Source organism: Dendrobium catenatum, unplaced genomic scaffold (genome assembly GCF_001605985.2).
Source record: "Dendrobium catenatum unplaced genomic scaffold, ASM160598v2 fragScaff_scaffold_1336, whole genome shotgun sequence".
Taxonomy (NCBI): domain Eukaryota; kingdom Viridiplantae; phylum Streptophyta; class Magnoliopsida; order Asparagales; family Orchidaceae; genus Dendrobium; species Dendrobium catenatum.
The window spans coordinates 156,816-175,008 of NW_021319798.1; the positions used below are offsets into that span (position 1 = coordinate 156,816).

Genomic DNA, 18,193 nt, shown 5'->3' on the forward strand with positions numbered 1-18,193 from the left:
GCGTCTCCCCGTGATTTTTACCATTTTCAAGAGTTTTTCACATAAAAAAATTATGATGTATATTTTTCCTCTATTTATGTGATGGATACTCGTGCAACGCTAAGAGAAACTTTTTTTCTTACTTTACCGCCGTAAACACTCTAGCCCGCAATAATCATCATGATCAAACCCCATTCTAACCTAACTTCGAATCTTTATTTTGAAACAAATAATCATTCTAATTAAGAAAAACTCATAAACATATCATATATACAAAACTCGACTTTAAAATTTCTTAATTAATAGTCAAAACTCTCAATCAAAAAATTTAAATAAGCTACCTTCTCCTACTATTAAGAGAAATAACGGTAGTTGTGCAGCTTATATTTTTTAAAGAATTTTATAAATATAATAATAAGTGAGTAGTTTATCATCTCAATTAATTTTGATTTTGAAAGAAATAAATATTTTTTAAAAACTCACATACCTTGTTTGGTAGGACATCTTTAATTTTTTTTCCTCCCTAAATCCAGCACTTCACGGCACGTGGACCTGGTCCACAGCCCTCCCTCCACTGTATTTCGGCTATTTCCCCCCCGCAGAATATACGCACGATTTTCATTTATGAATTTTATTTCTATGCGCCCTCCCAAGTCCATTCCATCTACACACGTCACCTAACAAAACCGCAGGTCCACACGTGGACGGCGATCCTGCCCCAACCCCTCCGGTCTACAAAAGCCCGACTCGACTCCACGCCGGTCCAAATTCAAATCTCCGGTCGTGGGCCAATATCTTTTACCCTAGCATCACGACGACCACGTGCACTACCAAATTCGATCGTGGCCGTCCACGTCTTTCTCGAAAATCCACGTCGTGATGAGACTGCGGCACGGGCCTGTACTTTATTCACACGTGTCATGCATCGCTCGCCTTTTCTCAATCCAACGGCCAATTTTTTCTCATCGACCAAACAAAATTCCTATTAATAATTCTGAACCCCTGAGCGTTCTCTCCTTCTCCGACTGCGACTATCGGAGAGAGAGAGAGAGGAGGAGAAAGAGATGAGGAAGGAGATAGTTTTGCCGGCGATGAAGGGAGGGGAAGAAAAGGAGGTTTCTCTGTGCAAGAAGGCGCAGTCGGCGAGGTTGCGACGTATGCATCTGCGGCAGATGAAAGCCGCTGGAGATGTGGCGGATGCGCCGGTAAAGAGGATGCGAGAAGAGGAGGATAGATCGATGTCTAGTTCTTCTTCGGAGTCCACCTCGCCGTCGTCAGCAGAATCAGGGCTGTCTGATCATGGGTGCGTGTCGCTGATCGGACGGCGGAGGGAGATGGAGGATGAGGTGTCTATCGAGCCTGCGTTCGTGGGCCGAGAGTATGATTTTTTCGCGGTGTATGATGGGCACGGGGGCGCGGCGGTAGCTAGGGCTTGTCGGGAGAGGATGCACGTCGTGTTGGCGGAGGAGGTGGTGGAGATTGAGGAGGGGAGGGAGGAGGAGAGTAAGTGGAGGGAGGCGATGTTGGCTAGCTTTGCGAAGGTGGATGGGGAGGTTTCAGCTGTGGCTGCGGATGGAGAGGAGGCGGCTGAGAGAACTATGGGGTCGACGGCGGTGGTGGCGGTGGTGGGGACGAGAAGGATATTTGTGGCCAACTGTGGGGATTCGAGAGCGGTTCTCTGTCGTGGAGGAGTCGCTGTTCCGCTCTCCACTGACCACAAGGTTTTGCTTCGCGCCAATTTTCTAAGAATTATTTGACTTGCTTACATGCTTGCTGCTGATTTTGTTGTTGAAATTTTCAAATACTAATTTTATAAATAATATATATAACTTTCATTGAAAGAATTTAAGTGTTCGTCAATTACGATGATATGTAAAGGTGCTCTAGACTGTTTGATCTTTTTAAAATAATGCCATAATTCCCAAAAAAAAAAATAATGCCATATTGTGTAAATTAGGTAACATTGTCAAAAAGATATTTATATTTTTGCTAAGATTTATATCTGAATAATATTGATGGATTTTTGGATCCCCTTCATTTAGCATTGAAAACTATAGGGATGCACCTGTCATATTCAGATGTCCAATCTAGCTACTTCGAGCACTTGGATTAAATTTATTAAACTAATGTGATCTTCTTAAAATAAAAATTAATGAATGTAATCCTAGCTGCTCAAAGTGAATTGGACTAATAGGATGAGTTAACTGCACCTCTCCAGTTTAGATCTAAATCCCATTGAACGAGTTTAAAATAAAATATTTCTACTTTGTGCTTGCTTCTCATTAGCTGTTATTACTGATGCGTTTATTCCTGAAATTCCTTTGCCTTTTTTTTTCCATTGTTAGGTTATTTGCCATTTTTTCTATGATTAGGCTACATAGTTATAACTGCTGGTTTATATTTCATAAATTATAGATGTGGGAATCATGTTTATGACAGTGTCCTTCTAATTGGCAGCAATTCAATAATATTATTATTTATTAATGTAAACATATGAAAACCATTGTAATGGGCTAATCCAGTATGGGTCATTGGGGAGCCCCCACTAGTTTGTATTTTCTCATTGCGTTGCTTTGTTTCTTTACTTGGATGTTGAGAAATAGGTGAAACCTAAGCAAACTCATTCAAAAAAAAAACAATAAATGAATAAAACACTTAAAAAAAAGGTTAGCACAACAAACAAGGACAATATTTATTATTATTTATTAATGTTTAAACATATGAAAACCATTGTAATGGGCAAATCCAGTATGGGTCATTGGGGAGCCCCCACTAGTTTGTATTTTCTCATTGCGTTGCTTTGTTTCTTTACTTGGATGTTGAGAAATAGGTGAAACCTAAGCAAACTCATTCAAAAAAAAAACAATAAATGAATAAAACACTTAAAAAAAGTTTAGCACAACAAACAAGGACAATATTTTATATAAATTTGTCCAATTGATGGCATATTGGCATGTAACGTTGCAGCACTGTAGATTTTAGTAGAATTTATTATTGAGAATTACAAACTTAATTTTTTAGGAAAATATGATTCCGCCTCACTTTCAATAAAAATAAAATTCCGAAGATGCCATTATTGAAACTTTTTATTATATATTAAAGTCTATTGGATCAAAATGATGTTTTGGATTGTAAATTTTATGCATGATACATTGATTTTTCTTTATTGACTATTATTTAGCTTATTAGTCTTTTTATCCTTTTCTTTTTTGGTTATTTCAATCAAAAGAGTAACTCTAACAAAACTTTTCTGTTTTAAAAGAATATGAGACCAATTCTACAAAAGTGGCTTCCAAATTAAAGGGTTACGTTTTCTATTTAAAACCTATTCTTGCTACACTTCTGCATACAATTTGTGCAACACCCATGAGCCCAAACCCATTTCATACCCAACTTTCTATAAACCCATTATGCACACACCTGTGACCCTGCATCGAACCTAACCAGTTTTGTTCTTTATTTGAAACTGATGTTCTTGCTTGAAATCAGCTGGATTTTTTTTTTTAACAATTATTGAACTGAAAGTCGCCTTAGATGGTTTGGTCACATAAAACGGCGGCTTTGTGATGACCCGGTTAGGAGAGTAGAGGTATTAGATTTAACTTATGTTAAGAAAGGTAGGGGTAGACCTAAAACGACTTGGTTAGAAAATATTATGAATGACCTTTCTTTATTAGATTTAAACGAGAATTTGACTTTTAATAGGACACAATGGAGAAAAATGATTCATGTAGCCGACCCCACGTAGTGGGATAAAGGCTTGATGTTGTTGTTGTTGTTGTTGTAATTATTGAACTGAAAATTCACAATCAATTGACTTCTGAACCTTCACCATCATGAAGGTGAGCAAAATTCCAAACTGCTAGGTTATTAAGCCGGCCATAATCAGCTGGAATTTGTTAGCTGGATCATCGAAACCTTAAACTAGTATGAGGTGTTGTGGTCTACTTTTCTGCTGTAAGATTTTTGTTTGAGATTTGGTTTAATTATTATGTATGGTATTAAAATAAAGATTGCATCCTTTCAAGGAAATGAGTCAAACTTTGGGACATTTAATTTTTTTAAATTTAGTGTCTAGAAGCAGTTGAGCCTATGCAGGCTTCATTCTAATGATTGATAATAATTTATTACAAGTATTTGGGCCCTAGTTTTGACTATTACGTCATCACTCACACCTATTTTTATAGCTTTTGGTCTCAAGTCTACTTTACTTATTTGGTTTTTGAAAAACAAAGACTATTTAACTTTCGCTTGTCATTTTCTTTCCTATCTTGTTTTATCTCTATTATTCATAAAATTACAATCTGAAACTATTCTACTTTCCTATTCTCAATAAAGCCTATTTGTTTGGGCATAGTTCTATTATTGGGTTGCCTACCTAGTATGAACCATCAATCTTTCTCATCCAAACTTGGGATAAGATACAGTTAGCTTTTGTCTAGGCGCATGGTTTTGGAGGTATTAAAGTGTTATGGAGGTAAAAAGGTCATGCCTCTACTTATCGGTGAAAGTAGGCTACTTAAGTTTCTTTGTTAGTTGATCGAAAGAAGAAATATCACTGTTCTGGAGCTTTATATACAGCAATCTAGATTCTTTTGGGGGTTTTAATGGGAGTATGAACTAGGATGCTACTGTGACTCCTGGATGAAAACAGTCTGATAATTTACATGGTGCTATTTTTTTATTAGGCAAGTCATTTAAGCTTTAGTTGATCTTGATTCTTCTACTGCAATTTAGGCTTATGTCTAGGTTTTTGAAAGAAAGTTATCTTTATTCATATATTGGATCAAATAATTGCTTTTAAAGGAGCACGCATGATTGTTCTAGCTTCTATCATCTTGATTCTAATTGCAAGCCCTATTTTACGTGAGTTTATTTTGTGCGGACACCGAACGCAGTTCACCGTCCGGAGACTAACCAGAATGCACCACGTCACCCAGCGGTACCGAACCGCGGTATAGGAGGTGATATGGCGCATTCTGATTGGTCTCCGTACGGCGTTCGGTGTCCGCACAAAATAATTTCACCTATTTTATACCATCGAGTATGTTGTCTACTTGAACATGCGATTTCCATGGATAAGTTTGCAAGATTTCAGATATTTATGTACGCTCGGCTTACTTGCATGGTTAGATCATTAGACTTTTTGTGGTAAACTTTTTAGATCTACTTCATCTCAGGACATAAATATGAAGTTTTGTCATAGATAATTAGTTGACTAAAATAATCTTTGCTTAGAAAGTAAAACTTATTTATATTTATTGTAAATAAGGGATACTGCTCTCTTGATTAGAGCAATATTGCTTAAGTTCTCTATCGATTGCAGCATAGAATAATGAGTTAATTCGGCCTTTTTTATTTTTTTATATTCGCCTTCTCTCCTTAGATGTCAGAAATACTAAAATATACGTGTCTTCCAAACTACACAGCCTAACAGACCTGATGAACTGGAAAGAGTAGAAGCAGCAGGAGGAAGGGTCATCAATTGGGATGGTTATCGCATCCTAGGAGTGCTATCCACTTCCCGATCTATAGGTATGCAGAGATCTTATGAATATCATGTGGAGTAGAGATTTTTTGCTATTGGCATTTAGTATACACAATTGTGGACAATTCAAGGTTCTAACCCAACGTTGAAAATTTCGTTCGTAATGCTATTATATATAGAAATTATTATTATGGGGGATTATTCCATTTCTCGTGGAGTTTTGATGTTCATTATGGTAAGATCCAATTAAGACTTGGAGATTAGTTCCGTATGAAAAAGTAAAGCAATAGTTAATTTTCTAATACAGCAGTAGTAGCTATCATCCATTGGCTTTAACTTTTGAGTTGACAGATGTTTAATATGGGCCCCTGATTTTTTACTTTTCTGAAGTGATATGAAGTGATGATTTGATTGGGGAATCAATTGCTTCATGGGTTTTGTGACTCCAATCAGTCTTGTGATAGGAAATGCTGGAGATCGCAAGAAATCCAAGAGGAAATACTTGAGTTGGCAAACAACCCTAGCGATAATTGGTAAAAACAGCGGGAATAATGCAAAAATATGAATGAAATCACTCCCAAAACGATAGATTGTAATATTGGGGAATCAAAGCCAAACAAACACAAAGCAAGATCCAAGTGATCCTCAATTCAAGAGGAGGATCGGTCTCTCCCAAATCTCTAGACAAGGAGTCTAGAGCCCAAGACACCAAGGAAGCTTCAAGAGAACACAAATCAAAACATGCATAACCCTAACCCTAAATAACCAATACTATTAATACAATAATTCCCTAATTCAAAATTCTCTCCAACGTCTAGCCGCCCCTCTCTCTCTCCTTAATTTGCTTCCTAGTGGGGTCCACTAGGCTTGGGCGGCATTCATTGGGAGGGGGCGGGTCCCCCTCCGGTAGAAAGAGCCAGCCCAATGAGAACCGGCCCAACATCTTGATATCTTTTATTATAGTTGAGCAATATTTTGAGTTGTTTTTTTTATATAATTTAATATGTGATATTGTTAAAAAAGTTTTTATGTGAGAGAGAGATGGTAGTGAAAATAGTGGTAAGCATACTTATTAGTTTAAGATTTTAATTTGATTGATTTCCATCTACTAGTGAGTGTACTTAGGTCTCTTATGTGACTTACCTTCATACACTATTATACTTAGGAATATTCTCATATTTCAAAATTAGCAGCTGTAACACAGCAAAATGGTTGCCCGGAATGTCTAATCACCAATTCAAAACATGGGAAGAAATCCATTTATCAAGCCAATCAATTTTAGATTGTTTCCACACCATTTTGTCCCTACAATGTTGACCATTAGATGACACGATACCTGTTACTTGTACCGAGTGAAATCTTTATAGAAATTATGACGGTGGGAAGTGGAATATTAGGTGGTCTGTGGGGTCGACTTTTCTCTTTTCCCTTTGGCACTATCGACCGACCATTATGAGTTTATTTGATAGGTTTTTGTATGGTTTCTAATCACGTAACGTGTTTCTTTTCGCTTTAGAGTTGTTAGCTTCGAATCTCAAGAGTCAATACCCTATTTGGTAAAACTTGAAAGGGAAATGAGAAGGACAGAAATTAAAATAGGTAGAAGATTTGAAATGAACTGAGCTTTCACCATTCCTTTTTGGTTGAGGGATCCAGTGAATTTTATTATTATTAGGTTGATAAGAATTTTTTTTTTTTTCATTTTAGAAGGACATGGGAGTAATAATGTTGACCCAATATAATTTTCTTCCTATTTAACTTTTCATTAGGAATTTAGGATGGAGCAGAGAACTTTTAATGAATATATATTCACATTTTCTAGGTAAACTGAATTACTAATGAATTACATTGTAAATAAACATTAAAGATAAAGCTATGAATATATACTCTCGAATTAAACTAGACCCAGGTTGGCTTTGTTACAGTAGGCTCAAACCCCAGGCAATTCAATTTGCATTCTAGATCTGGAGCCCAATTCTGAAGATCAGCCAGACCTGGTCATTTAGTTCACTTTATCGAGTCAGTACTGTACTGACTCGTTGGGTCGGGCCAGGCCAACTAATTTTGAATTCAGGTTGAAAACATTGTTGAAGTCCATTTGTCGAGGAATTTAGTTCCGGATGAGCATGCTCACGGTTGGTTCTCTAGTCTAATGCTTCGTTTGGGATAGACAGCTTTCTTACTGCTTTTTAAACCAGCTTTCTATACAAAAATTTCTAACTCAACATTTTTTTAAGCTAAAAAAAAATAATTTTAAAAAGCAATAAGAAAATCTTTTTTTACTCGTTCATAATCTACTATAAATGTTTTCTCAACTATTTCATAAGCTTTAGGCTTCGTTTGGGACAGCTTTCTTACTGCTTCTTAAAACGGCTTTTCAGCTATCAACTCCATACATCCTTAAGCAAGATGATGAATTGATGATTATATTGCTGCAGGGGACTATTACCTGAAGCCCTATGTGACAGCTGAACCGGAGATAACAATGACAGAGCGGAACGAGAAGGACGAGTTCCTCATACTCGCAAGCGATGGCTTATGGGACGTTATCTCCAGCGAAGTAGCCTGCAGAATTACAAGACAGTGCTTGTCTGGACAGGCCGCGAAGCTTTTTCCTCATATGGTGAGCGGGCAATCAGCTGCTGAAGCAGCTCATCTACTGGCCGAGCTTGCTATGTCGCAAGGCAGCAGAGATAATATAAGCATCATCGTTGTGCAGTTGTTGAAGTAAGCCCAGTAACGTTTATTACGTTCTGTTCTGAAGTTTTTTAATAAGAAGAAGAGAAAATTGTTAAAATAGTTCCTGGGTTTTTTCTGTGTGGGTTGTTTCAGTTTCAATTACTTAATTTGTTTAGTTTAGTTACCAGATTTCTTAAATATGGGGGACTAAATTGAATAAATTAGAGTGTGGAACTAAATGACTCTTTAGGAATAATTTAGGGATTATTTTGATCTTTTTCTCAGGAAATGGAGGAGGAAGAGTTAGTGTAAGGTTGTTGTAGGAGAGAGGGAGGGTTGAATGTGTTTTTGAGGCTAAGGCTTCTTTGATGGTTTAACCTGGCTGGTTGGGTTGGTGGGTGTATAGAGGCTTTTGTTTTGGAGAAATTATTTTGTGCGGAGTTCATACGTAATTCGTGTCAGGACTCTAATGAAATGAAGTCATGTGGCTTGCACACACCTTGCGTACGAGTTATAAATAGGGCGTGTACGAGCAATATGATTTCGTTTTATTGGAGTTCGGATGAAAAGTTATGTCTTTGTACAGAATAATTTCTCGTTGTTTTTAGAGTTATATCAAATTTTTAATTAATGTAATTTCTAAAATTCCCAAATTGTTGAGGTTTTTTTGTGTCAAAGATGATATCTTGCCTTTGCCAACTGGTTGAACAAGAATTTAAGAAGCAACACTGCAAGGTTACCTGAGAGCTTGTTTGCTCCTTGAATTATTTGCCTGCTGAAAAAGAAAGAAAAAAATGTGTAAATAGATTTGAAGTTTATTGAATTTATTGTATGTTTGTAAAAGTTTTTATTGCATTAATTTAAAAGTAAAAGTGGTAATTTTTAAATATAGTTTCATATAATTTGTATTAAGATATTTGGATGTATTTTTTGTTTATGAAAATGAAACTCTTTAAAGGTGAGATATGCCATTTTGGTTGAACTTTGATCTGTTCATTAAATGTTATTTGAAACATAACTATTCGAAAATTCTAATATTTTATTAGTATATAATGATTTAATTAATATTTTGTTATTTGTAATTATTTATAATTAATGTATAATAATATTAATAAAAAATAAAATTTTATTATGAGTGATTCGATTAATTTAAAAATATATCTTACAAAAATCCTTTAACAAGTAATTATTAATTTCAGTTAAATTTTTGTATTTTATTTAAATATTTAACATCTATATTAACCTAAGGCTACGGCTGATCTGAACTTTAAAAAATGCAATTTTTATTTAATAGCCGTGATTATCAGTACATGATTGAAGTCAATAAACGTTTGAAATTTGCTGGAAATTGGAAAATTTGAGCAGATCAGCTTCAACAGACCAAATTATCGATATATAAGTTTGAAATTCACCGGAATTTCAAAATAATTGAGCAAAAACTGATTGATTTATTTTGAGTTTAAAATAATTTATTGAACCAATCAAAATTCTATATTATAACTTTTACATTGAATTTAAATGTTTAGCTATTTTTTTTCCTAGGGATGTTAATGCACAAACAAACTCAAACTTAGGGGTGTCAAGAAGGGTCGGATTTGAATCCAACTTGACCTGACCCATATCTAACCGGGTCAACCCAAACCTAACCTGCATGGCACAAACAAACTCGACCCGTGCAGATTATCAGGTTGACCCAACCCGACCCACAAACCCTCTTGCAATCCCATTTTAAGCTGCCATTGTGATTCCGGTGACCGGACAAGACCAAGTCATGGCAATAATTGGAACCCCTACTCAAACCCAACCCAAAATTTTCCCGGTTAAGAGTTTTATATTCTAACATAGGAATGTCAATATTCGACACGGCGAAGCTAACCCAAAAATTATGAGTATGTGTTAACATGTTTGAAAAACAAATCATATTCGAGTTTTATATTTTAACTCGAGTGTATTTTCGAGTCTGAGTTAAGCTCAACCCAAAACACAATCGTCCTATCATCCATCGCACTCATCCCTTCGCCCTATCATCTGTGCTCGTGTGTAGCGCTCACGCAACAGGACCGCTAGCACTCAGACTAGCATGTCGAATCGTGCTGATCAGGTTGCAGTTGGGTTGAATTTGGGTGCAAACTTCTAACCCATTTAACTAATCATGTCAAGTTTAGGTCAGACAAGTGAGAGCCATGTTAATTCTACGTTAAACCCGAACCCAACCCTAAAATCCATTTTGACACCCCAATATTCTTTCCTTAAAATCATTGGGTCCACATTGGCCTTTCTAAGAAGGACCATACAAAAAAAAAAATGTTGATATAATGAAAATTCATAGCACATAAAATTTAAATGGGTACCATAAATAACATTTCATTTAACTTTAAAGCATAACTGAATCGCCCTTCCATACCAAGAAAGTAAACTGCATAGCGTTCGAAAACAAAGACCAAAACTATGAATCAAATGCTAAAGGTTGAGATCAGCTATTAACTAAATCCATGTAGACCGCATCAGCAACGCAGCAGCGTGAATGCCCCCTGAAAATAAAAAAAAGGGGCAATTTAGTTTGACTGAAACTATGTATTTACAAAAGAAAAATGCATACCTCAATCATACAAATGTCATGCAAGTTTTCATACATTCATATCATTCAAAACAAAGCAAAATGAAATATTCAACTTACACTTAAATTCTTAATGAGTTCTGTTCACACAGGCTGCTAACAAAGGAGAAATTTTTCTGTTTTCTGTGGAGACCGGATGCAGAACGCCGTCCGGAGATCAACCAGAATGCACCGCGTCAACAGTACCGAGTGGCGGTACCTAGCATAGGGGTGACGTGGTGCATTCTGATTTGTCTCCAGACGGCATTCGACGTCCACACAGAATAACTAATCCTAACAAAAGGCACTATCGCACCCCTATCACCCGCAAATTTGAGAGTTCATTTTTAAAAACTCGTGTAAGCAAAAAGGGTAACACATTGAATTGTGCCACAAAAACAATGGAGCTGCAGCATTCCATTAATTCAAATGTCTACTATTTGTTAAAACATAGTAAATACTTATTAAGATAGTTAGACTTCATTTGTGATGTCTTTTTTACTGCTTCTTAAAACATATTTTTAGTACAAAGATGCTTTAAGACGCAGTAAAAAAAGTAGTCCCAAAAAAACCTTTATTTATGAACAAGCATTAATTATTAAGCACGGACTATGTAAATAACTCTCTTTTTTTTCATTTAGGCCGATTAAGATAAACTCAAGCACAACATATACGTAAATTTCAAACTCAAAATCTCTTGATTGGTAGCAAAAGCTCCCAACCAACTGATCAAGATGAGCTACATTGCATCTAACTCTCAGTGCAAACATCAAGAGTCCATAATTGCATACTCAGTTAGGTGTTCACAGCTACTACTCCTATGATGCAACCATATCAAGTACACATCAATATATATACAACTTTATACTCTAATTAAATAGTGTCCACATCAATGTACTCTGTGATCAACCGCTCTCTACGTGTGCTCCTGTAGTCAACAGCTCTACGCATAGAGATGCATGCTCTGCATGTCACAAGAAACAAAGCACCAAAGTGGGACTGAATGGACTTACAAACCCAACCCGTATTAAATCTATATAGAAGTTGACCGAGTCCCAAACCTAAGAGCCCGCTCAACCCACATTTGTTTTGGGTTTGATTCCCGGTCAGAATTCTCAAATCAACCTGATCTAACCTGACCTACCAACTTAACCAGATCAGTCTGGATATTTCCTAATACTAACATCAACCTGACAGAGAACTGTGTATCCAATTTAGCTTCTAGGGCCTCTTAGCCAAGAGGCTCAGGAATATAATAAGATCAGGGTAATAGATGAATTAAATCCAGCCTATATTAAAAAAAATATAGATAAACCAAAAAAAAAAATTAGAAAGTATTAAAAATCTTAGCCAAATGGTTCAAAAGATCACTAGTTTAACCGCCACTTGATCTAAACAGTATGTACTAAGGAAATACTATAATATAATTAAAACGCATGTAAAGTGAATTAAAGCAAATTTGACTTTAACCAAACAAAAGATGATTCATCAAAAGACTCGTTAAACATGAGCCATATCACCAAGGAATTGAAACTTGTAAGAGACGAAATCGCATATCATTGCAACTTCCTCGCTGACAATTATTGCAAACTTTGTAAGATGGTGCTATAAGTCTATAACAGGCAACCAAATTAAAAATTCGATAATGGATCCACCTAAGCCTCCATAATCTACTGTTACACAACAATAAAATGTGGCAAAGCACCACAAAAAACAATCTCAAACAATAACAAGAGCAATTGGAATCTATATACCCGAATTGAAAGAATTCAGATACGTTGAAATGATTCATTTCATACTTTTAAGGGTTTAGATTTGTGCATAGTTATTCTGTCTCCTGGAGAATAATTCATGTGTTAAAACATGCAAACTTTTTTGCATCAATGCACAAGTCTCTTAGTGTTCACATCAATAATAGAGATGCTAATAGCTACAACAATAGTAGTTTCAGAAAACAAGATTAGAATGAAAGTTAATGCATGAGTCCAACATCTATCAATAGTAGTGGATCTCAAATAATAATTTCAAGAAAATAACATTAGCATGAAAATATAAGAATCTTATAGATTATGTTGGGTATGAATTTCAAAGGAGGTGGTGTTAAAATATAAAAAACCGAAGCATTGGTTAACACTTTATGATATGAAGCCAAATAACATTAATTAAAACTTAAATAATGCCAATTTTATTATGATATTTCTAACTTATTTGCATCATTAATGTTATCCTTAACCTATATATTTAGGATTGGCCTTATGAATTCTCAATTTTTTCATTCGTTCTCGTTGAGCATGTAATATAACCATAGATTTTTCAATTTTCCTTCTTAATCTCAGACACAAATGTTAGAGATTCATTTAATCAGTGCATTTTCTATCACTCATTGTACAAGCCAAAATCCCAAGTATGTTTTTATTCAATTTGTTTTCAATAGATGTCACTCGAACATTTTCTCTAATATAATCATTCATTAATTTAATCTGTCATAATTTTATCACACACAAAAATCATAACATTCAAATTTCTGCCACTCAACTTAGATATCACACTACCATTATTATAGGCCAATATTCAGATCCATACTTCGTCGACCATATTGTGGTTATAAAATTTACCTCTAAACATACATAATATCCTCTTATCATATAATTGTTGAGGCACTTCTTCATTTTAACCACCAAACCTTAACTTTGAACTGCATCCTTATTTATATGTCTATTATCTATATTATAGGTTTAAATTATTAAATATATCATAGATGTCATCTTAGCTTCTAAAAACATTAAATAACAATTATTAACATCATATTAACTAAAATTATATGTATGGTATAATAAAATCAGAATAATACCAACACTTGTTAAAATTCATCCCAATGTATGACTTTATATGGCCCACATTTTTCCAACAATTATTTTTTCGAGGAATCCTAAACAAAATCTACATTATATTTTAGTTTGAATTTCATTTATCTCCAATTAACATTTTCAATAAACTTAAATTTTCATCATTAATAGAATGTTTACTACAAAAAAGTTCACACAAATCATGCAAATGCTCAATAAATGATGCAATATGATGTGAAGCAATGAGTGAAAAATGCTAAAAAAATAATATTTTTTTATTATTACTAATGAGCAAACAACTACCTCCTAAATGAGAAAAATGATGAATAAAACTTAAAAGTGATGTTTATTAGGCTACATAATTTTCTCTTGATAGCTGGTAAACCACACAAACGTGATGAACATATCATATGAACCAACAATCTATATAAAGAAAACTAATCCAAATGGCTTAATATTAGCTGTGATGAATTCTACATTTTTTATTTCAATAGATAGATATTCTTTTTTTTTTTATAAAGACAATCACCATGAATATTTTGATAGGGTGATAGCTTTAATCTCTCCGTTTGGTTCTTTTCATGAATTTGTAGATTAGATGACTAAGAATCAAAAGTAAAAATACTTTTAATTTAATCATACATCATAAGAACAATATCAACATAAATTGTCTCAAGAATTATTTTGTCAAATTGCTCAATTGATTCATCAACTTCAACCTATACAAATTTATTCTGTTTACAATCACTAATATATTCATTTTCTATTATAAATTATGGTTGACATATGATTTCAAACTTAAATTCTATCACTAGTTCACATATAAGTTCAAGTTTAACATGTTCTAATGTAAGTGAAAAATAAGATTTTGATTCATACTATAGCCGCAAATCTTCTTTAACATATAGTTTATCAACAAAAAAATATTCATGAACCGTGTTCTCTTCAATTAGGTCAAATTCAACCGCATATAATTCTTGAGTTAATCTGGGTTTGACATGCTTTAGATAAGATGAAAATTATTTTTCCTTAAAAATATCACTAATAAAAGAATAGTTATGATATTCCTCGAAATCCAAAACTCTATATTAAATTTCAAGTAGTGTTTTTGGAGAATTATATTTCAATTTATCATTAATGTCTTTCCTAAGACCTAATGACATAGATAATGATAACATAAATATCCAAGACATGATGTTTGGCTACAAGACATTCAAAACTTGCTTAAAATTCAAAGATGTCATCGTCAACTTGCTTACAATTCTTATATTATCATGCAGATGGTCCATACATTCAATAAATAAAAAATATTATTCTTTAGGTTTATGTTTCATTTCAAAACATGTAGATTTAACATTTAAAGAAATATTCCAAGTACTCATTTCAAAGTGAAAAATTCCCTAAGATTATAACTCCAATCAAAATATAAGAATATACCTATAACTATAAATCATGATAGACATGTTGTAATTATCAAGAACAATAGTTTACCCAATTAAATATAGATTGCATCATTTCTTTTTCTTTTATTTTTTGTTGATTGACTCAGTCATTATGCCTTAAACTAATCAACATAAAGTGCATTCTCAAATTTTCATTCCAAAACTAATGAAAAAACAGTATCAAGTACAAGGCTTCTTATTGCAGATTTGCAATGTGATGCTTAAAAGAAAGTGCAACCTCTCAAATTTAAAATTTGCAACCCCTTAATTCAAACAAATGCTCATTCCCTTCAATGAAACCTGCAGATTACCACTACAATGGATACTTCAATAATTGGCTATTAAAAATGATGCATATCAATTCAAATGAGATAAAATCATATGTTTAATTGAGTCATGCCAAAATCAAAAGCTACATCTTACCAAATTCAATCAAAATCAATCAGAGAAGCATGCAAATTACTAGATATTAGTGCGTGAGAACAAGAAAAATATGAATCATCAAAGAAAAACCAAGCATTGTATTGATATAAAGAGAGAACTTTCTCAAAAAAGTTATAAGGGTAGATAAAAATTCCATCCCACCTAACATCTATTGAATCAAATTATTAAAAAAAAACGTAAGAAATTAGATCCTCTTTTACATGCTCAGAGACACATTCATAAAGAAATTAAAACCCCTTTAAAGTTATATCCATTGATAACGACACATAAAATCACATGAAATAGAAACTTGAAATCTAGCCAACCTACAAACAACAAAATTCAGCATTGACTAAAATCCAATGTTTAAATCCTACATTAATTGTTGCAATGGAATGCATTAACCTTCACTGGTTAGCTACAAAACAGGTAAAATCTCACAATAATTATTGTAACAAAATGTTTTAACCCTAAATGGATTCCGCAGGAAAGTATAAATACATAACTAGTAGTACACTACCATAACAAAGCGATTGAGCCTATTAGCTTTTGATCATCTAAAGAAAACTATATCGACAAATTTTTTCGCCGCAAGAGTACATTCTGGCTACAAAGAAAACAAGGAAACAAATAAAGAGTTGTAGCTATCCACTGTCGTAAACAAGGTTCTAAAAGTCAAATCGGATACTGAGCTGGAAAAAGGAAAGGTTCAAGGTTTAAACATTCAAATGAAATTTAACTGAGATTGACCCAGACAATGCAATAAATATTTAAATTTTACTTAAATTATGTAATAATTATGTAAGAAAGTAGTTCAAACTATTCATTCCATATCATGGTAATAAGATAGAAGAAAAATCCCCTCCAAACAAAGAGAAATTCAACATTTGGTACCAGTATCCTAACATTTGAAGCACACAGGAAAGGAAATATTGGATTGTTTTGAATATGTTGCACAAAAAAAAAATTTATTCCTACAAATCCCTTTTTCAATCAAATAAATCACAAATCAATTACCATATTGTAATTTATATACAAGATGATAATATGTGAATGCACACCTTAAAATCCATGAGACTATTAATAACTTTTACATACTGACCCAGTTGTGTAGCTTCAAGTTCATGGTAACAACAATCCACACAAACTTATGCAGATCAACAACAACATCATCATCAAGCCTTTATCCCACTACATGGGGTCAGCTACATGAATCATGTTTCCCCATTGTGTCATGCTAAGAGTCAAATTGTCATTTTGATCTAATAAAGAAAAGTCATTTCTAATATTTTCTAACAATGTCATTGGTAGGTCCCAAGTCCTGGATGAGAAAAATAGAGGGTTGTGTTAAATAGTCAACAATCAGTGTATAACTTGTCGAATAATCATGACACGAATACTTTGATACAAACTTATGAAGATCCATAAGATAAAAAAGGACAAGTTAAATGAAACAAAAAAAAACAATTGCAACTAAAAAAACTAATTGCAACAAATTCAATAAGAAAAGCATTCAACAAGTTAATGATCACGGATTACATGGTAAAAACATATTAAACGTTCGGAACACAGGAAATAATCGGCTCACCTCAAATGTTGCTCGGGTACATGAAGACCCTGACTTTACGACCCTGCATAAAAAATTGAAAAAAAAAACATCTCAGATAAACATGCGAGTTTACAAATGTTTGCCTGATCCCAATGCAAACCAAAAGAACGCCATATCAACAGCAATTCTAACCATGGACTGAGGAGGCAAGTTGGTCTTAAACTTAGCCCTGACGACGCCACTGTTACCGTGAGGGCGGGTAACTTTCCCCCAAATACAGCGATAATTCGTGCCGTTCTTCTTCGTCTTAGCTTTGTAGATATACGCCATCCTCTTACCAGCATACCATCCCACCTCTTCTTTGGTATTCACGCCCTCGATCTGCACAAGCGACGTATTCTCATATTGGTTTGACTTCGACCTGTCATCAACAAAACATTATGATCCACAGCCAGAGAAATTCAACCAGAAGCTCATAAACCTAATCTATTAATCTGGAATACATAATCCTTGCCTCTTGTAGCCAAGTATCGTGCCGCGAACGTACAATCTGAAACGGAAGAAAGGGATTAGAACCAGGGAGCAAGATGATGCATAAGAACAGAAAGAGTAAATCAAATTAGGGTTAGGTTTCTCCACGGCATTTAACTGACCTGACGCGCTCGCCTTGCCTGCCCTTCACCATGTTTGCTGGGAACCTCGGTCGACGGAGCAACAGCGCGAAGAATCGGTAGCACGGAGAAACCCTAGTGGATCTAGGGATGATATGTCATATAGTACTGGGGGAACGAAGGGGATGAAAAGGCCAAATCGACTGGACGGTCAAGATTGCCTCTACGGGCTTGTTCGGGATTTTTTTTTTTTTACTCATTTTTATTTTTCAAACCTCAACTTAATCTTCATATGTTTTAAAGAGGCAATAATTTTGCTATTTTTTAGTTTATGTTTATTTAATTATTTATTTATTTATTATATTTTTTAATATCATAAAAAAAATTGGCACATGGTTCTATCAATAATAAATTTTAATCTTTTATATTATAAATTTAAATTATAAACCTTCTGATTTTATATATTATTCATCAGCAAAAGAGAGTTGAATTGAGTGAGAAATTTGAAGAGTGTGAGGACTTTGTAAACATATTATTTAAAATTTTTTTTTTTTTTTTGGGATAATTTAGGGGATTAAAT

General features: G+C 34.1%; 2 protein-coding genes across 2 annotated transcripts; one reads left to right on the forward strand and one right to left on the reverse strand.

Annotated features, from left to right (window-relative positions):
• Positions 1-1,004: 1,004 nt before the first annotated feature.
• On the forward strand, positions 1,005-8,892 carry LOC110101653 (protein phosphatase 2C 51). The gene is made up of 3 exons (XM_020829646.2): positions 1,005-1,700; positions 5,409-5,514; positions 7,906-8,892. Exons 1-3 carry the CDS (start codon positions 1,044-1,046, stop codon positions 8,196-8,198), a joined length of 1,056 nt encoding a protein of 351 aa, XP_020685305.1. The 5' UTR covers positions 1,005-1,043; the 3' UTR covers positions 8,199-8,892.
• A 1,559-nt stretch (positions 8,893-10,451) lies between these two features.
• LOC110101647 (60S ribosomal protein L35a-3) lies at positions 10,452-17,804 on the reverse strand. The gene is made up of 5 exons (XM_020829634.2): positions 17,656-17,804; positions 17,517-17,552; positions 17,195-17,423; positions 17,042-17,084; positions 10,452-10,677 (listed from the first exon to the last, which is right to left on the reverse strand). Exons 1-4 carry the CDS (start codon positions 17,685-17,687, stop codon positions 17,043-17,045), a joined length of 339 nt encoding a protein of 112 aa, XP_020685293.1. The 5' UTR covers positions 17,688-17,804; the 3' UTR covers positions 10,452-10,677; position 17,042.
• Positions 17,805-18,193: the final 389 nt, after the last annotated feature.

Coding starts and splice junctions, on each gene's coding strand:
- LOC110101647 (XM_020829634.2), bottom strand. CDS start 17,687: ATGGTGAAGGGCAGGCAAGGCGAGCGCGTCAG. Junction 17,424..17,516: donor ACGATACTTGGCTACAAGAG/GCAAGGATTATG, acceptor TGTTGATGACAG/GTCGAAGTCAAACCAATATG. Junction 17,085..17,194: donor ACTTGCCTCCTCAGTCCATG/GTTAGAATTGCT, acceptor TTTTTTATGCAG/GGTCGTAAAGTCAGGGTCTT.
- LOC110101653 (XM_020829646.2), top strand. CDS start 1,044: ATGAGGAAGGAGATAGTTTTGCCGGCGATGAAGGGAGGGGAAGAAAAG. Junction 1,701..5,408: donor CGCTCTCCACTGACCACAAG/GTTTTGCTTCGC, acceptor CAAACTACACAG/CCTAACAGACCTGATGAACT. Junction 5,515..7,905: donor ATCCACTTCCCGATCTATAG/GTATGCAGAGAT, acceptor ATATTGCTGCAG/GGGACTATTACCTGAAGCCC.